This window comes from Topomyia yanbarensis, unplaced genomic scaffold (genome assembly GCF_030247195.1).
Source record: "Topomyia yanbarensis strain Yona2022 unplaced genomic scaffold, ASM3024719v1 HiC_scaffold_163, whole genome shotgun sequence".
NCBI classification, from domain to species: Eukaryota; Metazoa; Arthropoda; class Insecta; order Diptera; family Culicidae; genus Topomyia; species Topomyia yanbarensis.
The window spans coordinates 52,400-64,244 of NW_026683342.1; the positions used below are offsets into that span (position 1 = coordinate 52,400).

At 41.9% G+C, this 11,845-nt stretch overlaps 1 protein-coding gene across 1 annotated transcript; it reads right to left on the reverse strand.

Annotated features, from left to right (window-relative positions):
• Positions 1-2,419: 2,419 nt before the first annotated feature.
• Positions 2,420-5,006, reverse strand: LOC131694817 (rhodanese domain-containing protein CG4456-like). Its single transcript, XM_058983319.1, has 3 exons — positions 4,733-5,006; positions 4,516-4,675; positions 2,420-4,451 (listed from the first exon to the last, which is right to left on the reverse strand). The coding sequence occupies exons 1-3, from the start codon at positions 4,974-4,976 to the stop codon at positions 4,382-4,384; spliced, it is 474 nt and encodes a 157-aa protein (XP_058839302.1). The 5' UTR covers positions 4,977-5,006; the 3' UTR covers positions 2,420-4,381.
• Between the last annotated feature and the right edge of the window lie 6,839 nt (positions 5,007-11,845).

Sequence of the window (11,845 nt, forward strand, 5' to 3'; positions counted from 1 at the left end):
GACCTTTTTCAAGGGAAATATGTTATCGTTCTACGTCTATACGTCGGTTATCGACGTAGAACGATAACATATTTCCCTTGAAAAAAGATTTAAAAGACCGAAAATCCAAGGAATAAAAAACAAAATTAATGATTATTAGCCGGTCGTATTTATATAGTTCTCAATAACTTGGCTTGTCGTATGCAAGAATATGGCGTATTTTACGGAAGAGTCTTGATAAAAAGCAAATCAAACAGACTGGGTACTGCGTAAACATGAATCCAGTAGTCTTGACAAAATTTGGTTCCAATAAGACAGCCCCACGTGCTACACAAGTAATGAAACTACTATTTTTACTATTTTGTAGTAACCGGAAGTCGCCATCATGGATTTAAAAATAGCGGTAATCGTCAATTTTCGGTGTCCACTGAACACACCCTTTCAAATGATACCCATATATCTCATTTTTTGTGGTTACCGGAAGTCGCCATCTTGGATTTCAAAATGGCGGTAATTGTCCATGTCCGATGTCAGCTAACCTATACGGATCCTACATCTCATGATTTCTAAGGCAACGAAACATTGACTAAAATTTCATTATCCACAATTCCGAATAAGAAATATCTGATTCTTTTCTTAGCGCAAAAGTGGGTTAATATTCTATACCAGTCTTGCCCTGAAAATTTTGTCGAACCACTTTTGCGCGAATTAATATTTGACCCACTTTTGCGTGAGGTTGTGATGAATATACCTTTTCTGATCTAACAGAATATTTTAACCCACTTTTGCTCTTAGCAAAATTTTAACCCACTCTTGCTCTCAGCCTTTCATATAATACCCCATACAAAAAAGTCAATTGTCTCTGCGCTTGGCTGCTGTTATAAGGCTTTTACGTCCAGGTCTGAGTTCGATTTTCTCCACTCGAAAAAGATTTGAGACAAAGATGCTGAATTTGGACTCGTAGACAAAGTTTACAATCTTTCCAATATTCCGATAAAATGTTTCAATGTTGTTTTGTAAATAAAAACCTGTTTTAATCCACCTAGCGGTGCAATTGTGCCTTTCTCATTTCTCTAAACTATGGCACGGAGGCTTTTTATGTTCAACATAATTCTGGAAATGTCCATTACATTCTTAGTACACTTTGCACTTATACACAATAGCATGCCAGCCACGAACTTGATGAGCTACGTGTCGACGGTGAAACACTTGAAACAAAAAAATATCATACTCCATTAGCCTAATCAGCATTAGATCAATGTTATCTGCTTGCTAACTCATTTTGTCATGCGGGGATGGGTATGTGAGGAGAGCGAAAGTCCCATGAACGAACGACTCCCCAGCTTAAATTGGTATGCTTTGTGATATAGTGGTGGTTTAAAGATGATGGGGTTGAAAGGGAGGGGTATGAGGGCTGGATGGGGTGGTGGTCTGAGGGATGATTTAAGGAGATTTTTAAAGGAGGGGAGTGAACAGTAGAGGGGGGGGGGGGTGTAACCCCTCTCCGTAAACCATCAACTATGCCCCTATTAAAATCCAGAAACCTTATGCGAGTCGAAAAAAAATTTGGCCCTCCGAGGCCGGGATTAGGTTGACGTTTTTCAGAGTGATTGCATAACCTTTCTATATGAGAAAGGCAAAAAGGTGCGAAATCGGCAAAGTCCCAAAAAGTCGATAATTATAAAAACAAATTTTTCGTGATAACATAAAATCTCGACGTTTCATGCATTTTAAATATGTTTGGCATCAAAAATACGAATTCGATTTCTGAAATTTCATGGGGTCCCCCCTTTGAAAAAAAAAACCAAACGTATGTGAACGCATATTTTAAACAACTACCTGGACGGGAATACTTTACGTTGACTGGAAGAGAAAAGCTGGCAGAGATTTTCAAACACAGCTCAGCTCGAAGTTCGCAAAGAAGTATCTTGTGTGGTAGGCAATCTGTTAATGTGGTTACATTACAATAGAGACCATCAACCAAGAAATTTGTGTTCTGGAGAGCCTGGAACCTTTCCTCGAGTAACACAATTGCTTCGTTCTCTTTTCACCGGATATGTCATTACGGGAAAAAGATCATAGAGTGGTATGCCGCGAACAACATCAAGGTTGTGCCCAAGGATATGAACCCTCCCACTTCGCCAGAGCTCCTTCCAATTAAAAAATATTGGGCAATCGTCAAGCGAAACTTCAAGAAGATGCGAAAGACAGTCGTCAGCTAGACGATGTTCACGGCAAACTGGCGTTATGCGTGAGGAAAGTGACCAAGGAGGCTGCGAAACTTATTTTAAGGAGTCACCCGGCTATTCGCATTCGCTTGAAGGATAACTTGAGTGAATATTTTTCCTATATTTTGTAAAAATCGATCTTAGAAAAGTAAATTTCTTTGATTTATTAATAAAAACTTGGACTAATTTACTTATATTTTTATTTGACCAATTTTTATTGTTTCGACTCATTGTTTGTCGCACTGAACTATTTCTTACCGTAGTTAGAGTAAGTACTGAATTTAAATTATGTTTAACTGTAAGAAACGCTTAATTTAAGTGGTTTAAATGGACCTCTCAACTCTATTTTTTTCTCTCTTTCTCTATAAATATCGTTTCTCCACATAACTAAGCATTAGTAGCAGGAAAATCATCACACCGCACATATTTTAGTCCATTTGTTGCAATTTTATGCTAGGTTTGATACTGTGAGCCTTCGAAGAATTATATGGAATTAGCCCATCTATCGTGTCAGCAAGGAGAGCATATCTGCTTCCAAGAAACGTGTTTAGCCACGTGTTACTACCGTGTAAGAACAATTATTGACACGTCGCGGCTATGCGAATCATCCTGTCAGTCGGAGCCGGCAGCAGCTAATTGGATCCCATTACAGAAGAAGTGGAATTATCCTCATGCTCACGTGGCAACGCTGATGCGAGACGTAATTCGGAACCAAAAAGATTTAGCAACATATGACGGCTAACGAAGGTGAAGCACCATTGTGTTAGGAGATTAGGAAAATGCCGTTGAATTTTCGATCCAAGAGTTGGGTTATGTGTAATCAGTCGGTTCAGATCTGGCTGGGAACGTCATCACCCACAGTGACCATCATCTGATTAACAATTCATGGGTGATGTGTCGTAGTAAATAGCGGTTTAGCATCTTGATAGCCAATGAAGACGAATGCTCGCTTAGGACTTGTGGTTTCTAACGACTGACGACTAAATTGATTTACAGCAGAGATCGGTTATCTATGGGAAAATTGAATAGTTTCTGCTGGGTCTTGAAGCTATTTTATGTATAAAATATTGATTGGTTGAAACGATTAAATTGTCTACATTAGTTGTTCCATGAATTGCGATAGAAGATGGAATCGAAATTCCGAAATGATCTATTTCCTCCATAAACATTTTTCGGCGCTGTTAAACCCCTCAACTTTACACACGAAACCCGTCCGTTCAACAATATATTCCAGCTCTCAAAAAAAAAAATGGTTAGATCAAATATTTTCACTCCATTTAGTACCACTATGCTCGGGGTGCACAATTTCAGTAGCAAAGTACAATCTCTTGCCTAAAGCGGGAAAGCTTCCTTTTCTAGTGTCGGAAAATTCAGCATTTTTTCGCTCTACTCGCACCTTCTACAAACTATCTGCCACGCTGCGTTATTGAGTGGAAGGTGCATGTTGAGTGCATTCTCCTCCCTTCCGCTCCTCACACACCGACTCGCCGAGACGAGCACTCAAGATGCACATTTTCTTCAGTAAAGGCTCATCCTCACCATTCGTCGTCGTGCTCGAGGAAACGCTTTTGCAACGTTTTAAGATTCCGTCAATCTCGCGTGCCTTGTTTGACTGCGGTCTTCGTAGCAGGCGGAAATATTGAGCAAATCTGCCAGCTTCGGATACCTACTCTATTTCACTTCATTGAAAATTTTCCCTACCGTCATGCCGCCGCGTCGTGCGTTGCCGTCGTCGTCGTCGTCGTTGTTGTTGTCACCGCCTGCTGTTGAGACGAGATGCTATGCCATTGTGTCAATCAGCTCCCGACCGGTATCCTCAAATATTGGAACGAAGAAGCAGCCAAAGGAAAGGCATCGCCTACTTGGCTGGCAGATGTTATGGGAATCAGCTTTCGGAAAGATGGTACGGTGATTTGACCTGTTTGCGTTCTTTGTTGACTTAACTTCGGCAGGTGAGTGCTAGTTGCATTGCTAGCGATATTGCTCAATCTTGAATAATGTACTAACAGAAAAGTGTATACCCTTTGTGTTTTCAGTTGATGTGGACCACAATGACCGAAATTCGTTGTAAATTAATTTAATATTTGATAGGTTTATATCAGATTGTGTCAAATTTGTTAAATGATTATTCTTATGTCTTTCGAAAACCTATATTAAAATTAAGTTGAATGATATCAAACTAAGGTATTATATAAGTTGAGTTTTTCTGAGTATTCCTTCCAAGATCCGACATAATTCTTTACACTGCAATAAATAAATATGTAATCGAAGATAAACACTTGGTTAAACAAAACGTAATAACTCTTACTTTTTGAATCCCAGCTGATCCGCTTCATTGGCTGCCACTCCAGCCCGAATTCCTATGCGACAGGTGAAAATAATAGGATCATTCGCTTCCGGCTTCTTTCGGCCGTATTTAGCGTGAAATGCCTCCGGGGTCAATTTCAATTCATCAGTTACAGTTTTTACTAACAGTGACAATAATGAGTTCACAAGAAGTTTAAAAATTTCATTTTTCAACTTACTTGGAATATTAATACTGGTTGGAATTACTCCGCTTGCTGCGATTTCATCTGCTGGCCGGACATCAATCAGTAGTTTCTCGGGATGTTCTGGTAAAGCAATGATCTCCTCATAGGTGGCCACCAGGGTGGGATCGATGCACTTTTTGTCGAATTTGTTGCCGGTACAATTGGCCGTGCTGTAACTATCGTGCACGAGTAGGGCAACGATCAATGTTAAAACGAGCCGAGAGTGTTTAAGAAACATGGCGATGGAGGAGAATAGACTGTCTGGATGGAATGATCTGTTTGAACTGAAAATCTTATTATGGATTACGCGCGTTTGAAGACGATTATTGCGTTTGTTTGTGTGATAACCCTGGCAATTAAATTTGAACTCAATGTCCGAGATAGAATAACATATGTTCTGTCAAAAACCGTAACCTGGGGATTGATGAAATGTATTGAAATATTTCGCGGTTTGGTTTGTTTCAATCCTTTAATATATTTTGGATTCCAATTGTTTATTAATTCGATTTATCTGTTAATGATTGCAAATATCTAGAAAATATAATATCTAGTTTTCCAATATCTAGATATGTGTTTTTTTAATTTTTTATAGTAAGGTTTCAAAAGCTTCAAAAGCCTGGCCTGTAGTGTATTGGCACTGTGTGGGACCCACTCCTTACTCTTTTTACGCCTTTCTTCCCCACTGAACCAAGTCAAGGTATTACTTTGTGGGGAGGCTTGTTGTGATTTCGTTGCACTTCTTTGTTCTGCTCTATCTCGGAGCCTCACTGGGTTCGTGAAATGGCTCGACCTTTGAGTTTTGATTTAACTCTTGACTCTTCTCTTGCTTCTTGTCTCCATCTATTCCGTCCCCGGGTTAGCTTTCGTCTCCGTGAGCCATCGGGTGCCGATTCCGTGAAGCATTCAGCTCCTGCCCTTATCACGATCAACTTGGATAGTCCCCGACGGTGAACACACCCTACTGCGACCGATAGTTCCCCGACGGAGGAATTTTTCTCGACGCCGATACCCGCTTCCTTGAGCATCCATCTTTATCGAGATCAACTTCGTCCGGTTCCGCTATAAGTTCTTTGCAGCAGCCCAGGCCAGTCCGCCATACCTCAGTATTGAGGATTGAGACACTCACCAGGAGACGTCTCGTGTTGCATCTTGCTCCTCTAATATTCGGCATGATTCTTGCCAATGCGCTAGTTATATTGGCAGTGTTTCAGTGCACGCATCTATGGGATTGAGTGTCTCCTGACGCTGACCGTGACGCGCTACCTCCATCTTGTGGTGAGCCAGCTGAAATTTGACGTCAGCCATCCAGGTTACTACTACGCTCATTATCTATGCCATCAACATCTTCACTTCTTCGAGGGTCTCGCCGGTTATCGTCAGGAGAACGTCATCTGCAGAACCGACGATCTCAACTCCCCTGGGCAGTTGCAGTATTAACACACTCCGTTGTACATTACATTCCAGAGCTTTGAGTCGAGTATGATGCTCTGAGGTATTCCCGTCGTGACTTTAATCGACCTCTATCCCTATCCAGAATGCGAATTGCCTCTGCGATAGCCCGTTCTTACTTTCAGCGCTCGTCAGCCTGTTGAGTATGAGTTTCCAGCAGTCCGATACGATGCTGGATCTCCTCGTGGCTTCCCTGGTTTTGGTAGAAACAGCAACTTACGGATCTTCCATCTATCCGCGAAGTAGCTTTTGTCCAGGCATTTCTGTAGAGCTATCCTGAACATGTCTGGAAACGCCAGGATCGCGATCTTCAGTACCACCGGATGGGGATACCATCCGCTCCGGGAAGTTTTTTCGTTCTCAGCCCTTTAGACACTATAAGGAGCTTGTCGTTGGAGACTCGATTGTCACCAGTATTTCCACCGTCTGCATCGAAGTACGGTGTAGGCGGCCATACGGTTGAGTCGTGCTTCGGGGAAAGGCCTCGAATAATTATCAGTTTGTCAGTGCACATTTCAGCCGATATCGTTGGACTCTTGATCTTGGTCATCCCGACACGGTAAGCGTTATCCCAGACTTCGTGTCTATCACCTCTTAGACAGGGAAACCGCACATTACGGCTATGATAAAATACGCCTTCCTCAACCTGATTGACATCTGCTCTTTCTCCAGGCACAAATCCCCGACTATGTACGGGGAACGTGCCATTTGAGCCAATATATTCTAAGGGTGTGCTCCTCATTTCGTCTTCCGTTGTGATCTCGTTCAGATTCCTGCAATTCACCACCACTCTCACGTTCGCTTATCCACCCAACGCTTCTGTCAGTTCCCGATAGGTCGAGCTCTCGATCAATAGACCCTTCTGCAGCTCGAATAACATCTCGCCTTTCTGGGTGCGTCCGGTTCTTATAACGTACTCCCCCAGCTCCTTCAGGTTGGGATACTCTTTCATCCTTTTGAGGATACGTCACGCTGTCATTTGCTTTGACGAATAGAGCGTCTCTCTTATACCAGGTATGGTTTAAGGTCTTCTTTCATATGTTTATCTTTTCATTTGTTTCTTCCCGTTTTTTCTCTTCGCTTATACGGTATATACGGTTCGCCATTCCTTTTCCATTTATGAACTGTTTCACTGTCTTACGCCGATCTTCTTGGGTGTCTTCGATTTCTTATACTTTCCTGGTCCCTTACTCTTTTCGCATAACGGGAATACCGGCGTCTTATAGCCTTCTACATTCGTTAACTTCGTGATCTTCATTCTATTTTCGGTGGCTCTCTCCAGTAACGGCTGTTGTTCGCATGCGGCTGCAGCTACGGCGAAGTTGATGCTAATCCCTAGATCGCTGATCTGTTCGTGCAAGTCGGCTTGGCAGTAATACTGTCGGATTCTTACTGCAGCTCTTTCTCGAGCAAGCCTATCGACTAAACCTAAACCTCTTTTATCTTCATATCCTCTTCTTCGTGTACGTGTATGTATGTGACCAACAATTTCTCCTCTGTGGCTCGGAGATGACCGTATCAATATTCAAAGGTTTAGCCTTAAATGAAAGCTACAACGTTGTTATAGCATCCTATTGAATTTCGATTTATTCCGAATTCTGGTCCCACAGTTACGGGTTGAAGAGTGTGGTTAAGAATGAAACCCACATATAAATCTGTATCAGAATGTTATCTAAAAGATGCAATGTGTTCTAACTAGCTTGGATTTGTAGCTTCAGCTCATTGAAGTCCCATTAAACTAACATTAACTACTCTGGACACCTTCGGTGGAGCCGGAAGCTAATGGAAAGTGTTAAGATTTCTGAATTGTATCGACGTCTTATTTTCAGAAAGGTATGACCCGATGTTCACAAAATTATGCTCAAATAAAAGCTACATATTATTGACTGGTCTTGAATTTTAAGCTAATCGGAGTTCTGCTTCCCATTAAACTGGTAAGAACGACGAATTTTCTTATATTATACTTCAAGGAGTGGCCGACTTGTCGCTGGAATAGTAACTGTCATTTCCTGGAATGGGGGTCTTCGAGAGCGGAAAGTAATGATGTCCTCCATCTTGAAGGTTCGGTGAATGAAGTAATATTTTCGGCTGGTGTCACGCAAACACGTTCCGTCCTTGTTGTCGAACAGCTTTTCCAACGCTTCCTTCTTCTTCTTCTTCTTCCGAACGGCCTTTCGCTCCACGCCCAGGGAACTTTTTCCCATGATTACCATGCGTTTCGTAAAACCGTACAACGCGATCGCGGAGTGCTCGCTGTTTCAACGCCATTACAAAAAGTTATTGAAATCATTCTCATTTTATATTGACCACCCGTTAGTCTTACATGAACGATGTAGCACTAATTTGAATCGAAGTTAGGAGTAAAAGAATCCGATCGCACGTAAATTTCGTAAATAAACCTATAGAAACTTTTTTGTAACCACTCTGAAAGTCAACAACCTAATCCATAAATCTATTTTTTTTTATGAAACTTAAGCAGGAGCGTCATCATGCGGCTAGCTCGGTCGTGAGTAGCGCTCTTGCTCTTAGGGTCGGCTTTTACAGGGATGAACTGGTCAAGAACATAGGCGGCTCCAGACGGCTGGCAAAGTGGGGGGGGGGGGGGGCACACCTTTCTGATAAAAAAGTGTCGAATTTTTGAAACTTATTTCTTAACACGGTTCGTATTTAGAAATATGCGAATAGTTTGATGAATCACATCATCCTTGAATCTTTGAATTCTTCTCTACTAATCGTCAGGGAATCCATCTATTGATTTTGTTAACATAAACAACACTTGGTGAATGTTTTTGTTTTCCTGATTGTCAAGCCAAATATTATGCAATCGATCAGGATACAATGGGTGATATGAAGGATTTTACTATAGCAGGTCTGTTAGCAATACAAACTCAGAAAGCATTTAAGAAAAACGAAATAATATTTTAATACCAGCTCCAAATTTAAATTTTGTTGCGCTTGATTTGTTTATTTTTTTTTTATTTTCGAGGTTTTAACTTTAGGGCAATTCGCCTCTTGTCGGGTTAGAAAAAACTCTTCAACCCTATGTGCGGGGTTGGGACTCGAACCCAGGCAAGCTGCGTACAAAGCAATCGTTTTACCAACTACACTATTTCCGTTCCCTTTTATTTATTTATTTTTCCTCGGCAAAACATAAAATTGAATACTTGCTTTGTTATCAATAAGAAATTTCAACATTTCAATGAATTTTCAATTTACCTTAACTGATTGCACTAATGGAAATTCTGTTTGATGTCATGGGGCAATTTTTCTGACCAACATCGTCCCAGCATTCATATTGGAACTAGTAATTTCACAAATACCGCAGAAAACGAAATCAGAGACCAACTAGCACAAGTCCAAGTACAAATGTCGATTCAACCACAGTCAATAAAGGTTTAGAAGCGTCGTTTCTCACTCGTTGACCATAATTGATTAAAATCCAATATCTTAATGCAGCCTTTGAAGGATTAGAGTAACTCGGTCAATCTCAGTTGAAATACCTATAGGTTTCACACAAGGAAGTCACTTAGGACAATTTATTTTTGGTTTATTCGTTAAAAATCTATACCATTATGGCAAATCCATCTTCGAGGAGGCTGCAAATGTCACTGAGCAAATAAACGACCTAACAGTATCCCCAAACAACAGGAACTGGCCAGAACCCGGACCCGTTAACTGTACAGCCAGGTGCTGACGAAATTGGATGGATGTGTCTTGATCGACGATGAAATTTATGTGAAAACCCATTTCAAATAAATCCAGGGCTCGAATTTTACAAGGCCGCTCACGGTTTCTAGTAGATAAAAATTTGTTCTCGAAACAAATGGTTTTACACGGGAACTGTTTCTGTTGCAAGAAAATCAGCATCAGCAGTGATGATTATGGCCCAATTACTTAATGGCCAAATCTAGCCAGCTGTCATAACAGCAAGGACTTGCTTCAATGCTCGACAATGTGGTCCAGTTGTGTGTGCGTGTTCGGTGGTGGAGCTAGCCTCGACGGAGAGTTTCCCGATGAAAGAATAACTCCCGCAACCGTTGACGGACGCGTTATTCTTGCTTCGAGGCAGTCCGACAGAATGCCTGTCCGGCGTTTCTGGGTGGAGGATTGCGTCCAGCTCCAGAGATTGACCGAGATTGGTGCCTCGACGATTCAAGCCGGTGATTCGCCACGGATTACTCGGAATAGTCTCCGAAGGTGGATCTTTCCTACTCCGACGAAGAGTTCCCCGGCAGCGGAAGATCTTCCGAAACCGGTGTTACTCGGGCATATGCCAAGGTCGGTCTTGCGATTCTGGGTGTATTTCCAGTTCACATGCGCACCGACCACCTTTTGCCGGTGCTACTTTACGATCTACTCGAGCTAAACCCGGCGATGGGCCTAGCCTACTCCGACGTAGAAATTTTCCGACGTCGCTAGTCCGTTTGAAACCGTTATCTCAATGAAAGTCGGTTGGGTGCCAAGGTCAGTCCTTCAATTCCGGGGGAGGATGACTTCCGGTTCTCTTGTGCCCCGACGATCTATAATCGACGATGCGTGCGCTCAGTCTAGTCCCCGGCGGTGGATCTACCCTCTTCTGGTCGCGCCCGCTGGTCTACCTTCTCTCTCTTCAGCAGACTGACTTATCCAGTGTCAAGGTCGGTTCGGCGATTCCTGTGAAGTGTAACTTTAGGTTCATCGGTGCCTCGATGACCCAAAACTATGTACTGCTACGTTGATGGTCGTTGCTCCTTTCGACAGCTTCGTTGCAATGCTGACACGACAGTTCTGTTCACCGTTTCCATTTTTCTTTGTTCGCGCACATTTTTTGGATAATATTGTTCATGTTAACGACCTCTCCGACAATGCACAGTGGTCGGAAATGCCAAAAACGTGAACTTAATTCACTAGAGGCCAAATCATCGAATATATCCCCAGGGTGTCTTTGGAGGAATTGTTCGGAAGAATATTCCCCACAATCTGACAACAATTGAAATTAGGCATGGCTTACTATGATCGAACTAAAAAAATTAACTTTTTATTCTGACGAGGTAGAAAGTTGGTGTCTTGGACAAAGTTTTAGAAATGCTCATTTTGAAGAATTTTGTTGAAGATTTAAGGTTATCGATTTATAAGGCGTTTTCTATGGCAATCTAATTTTTTTAATATAACTTTTTTCATTGTGACTTTTCATGCAAACTATGTTCTAGACAAATATATAGATATAAAAACTGCTGCAGACCGCCCAATTGTTGGGCATGATCCGAGATAGTACCGAGATCACTTTTACGGCCCTTCTGCATGCGTGGTCGATGCGGCTATTGAAGCTTAGCCGGTCGTCTATCATTACTCTCAGTTGTCTAACTTTTCGCGTTGAGTTTATGGTACACTCTCCGACCGAACCCTGCTGCACTTCCTTGCGGGTGCTTATCAACATCATTCCGGTTTTGTTATGAGCAGGGTTGTGGTACCGGTAATACCGGTACCGAAAATCTCGGGAATACCGACCCATTATTGGTACCGTAATACCGGTACTGTACCGGTATTTTCTATACCATACAAATTTTTTTATGAAAAATATGTAGACTCTATAGCGGGACCTGTCTCCAAATATCGGTCTGCAAGGTGGCTTTTAATTATATTTAATTATCTTCTAGATAAATCGCTCAGCTTATGCCT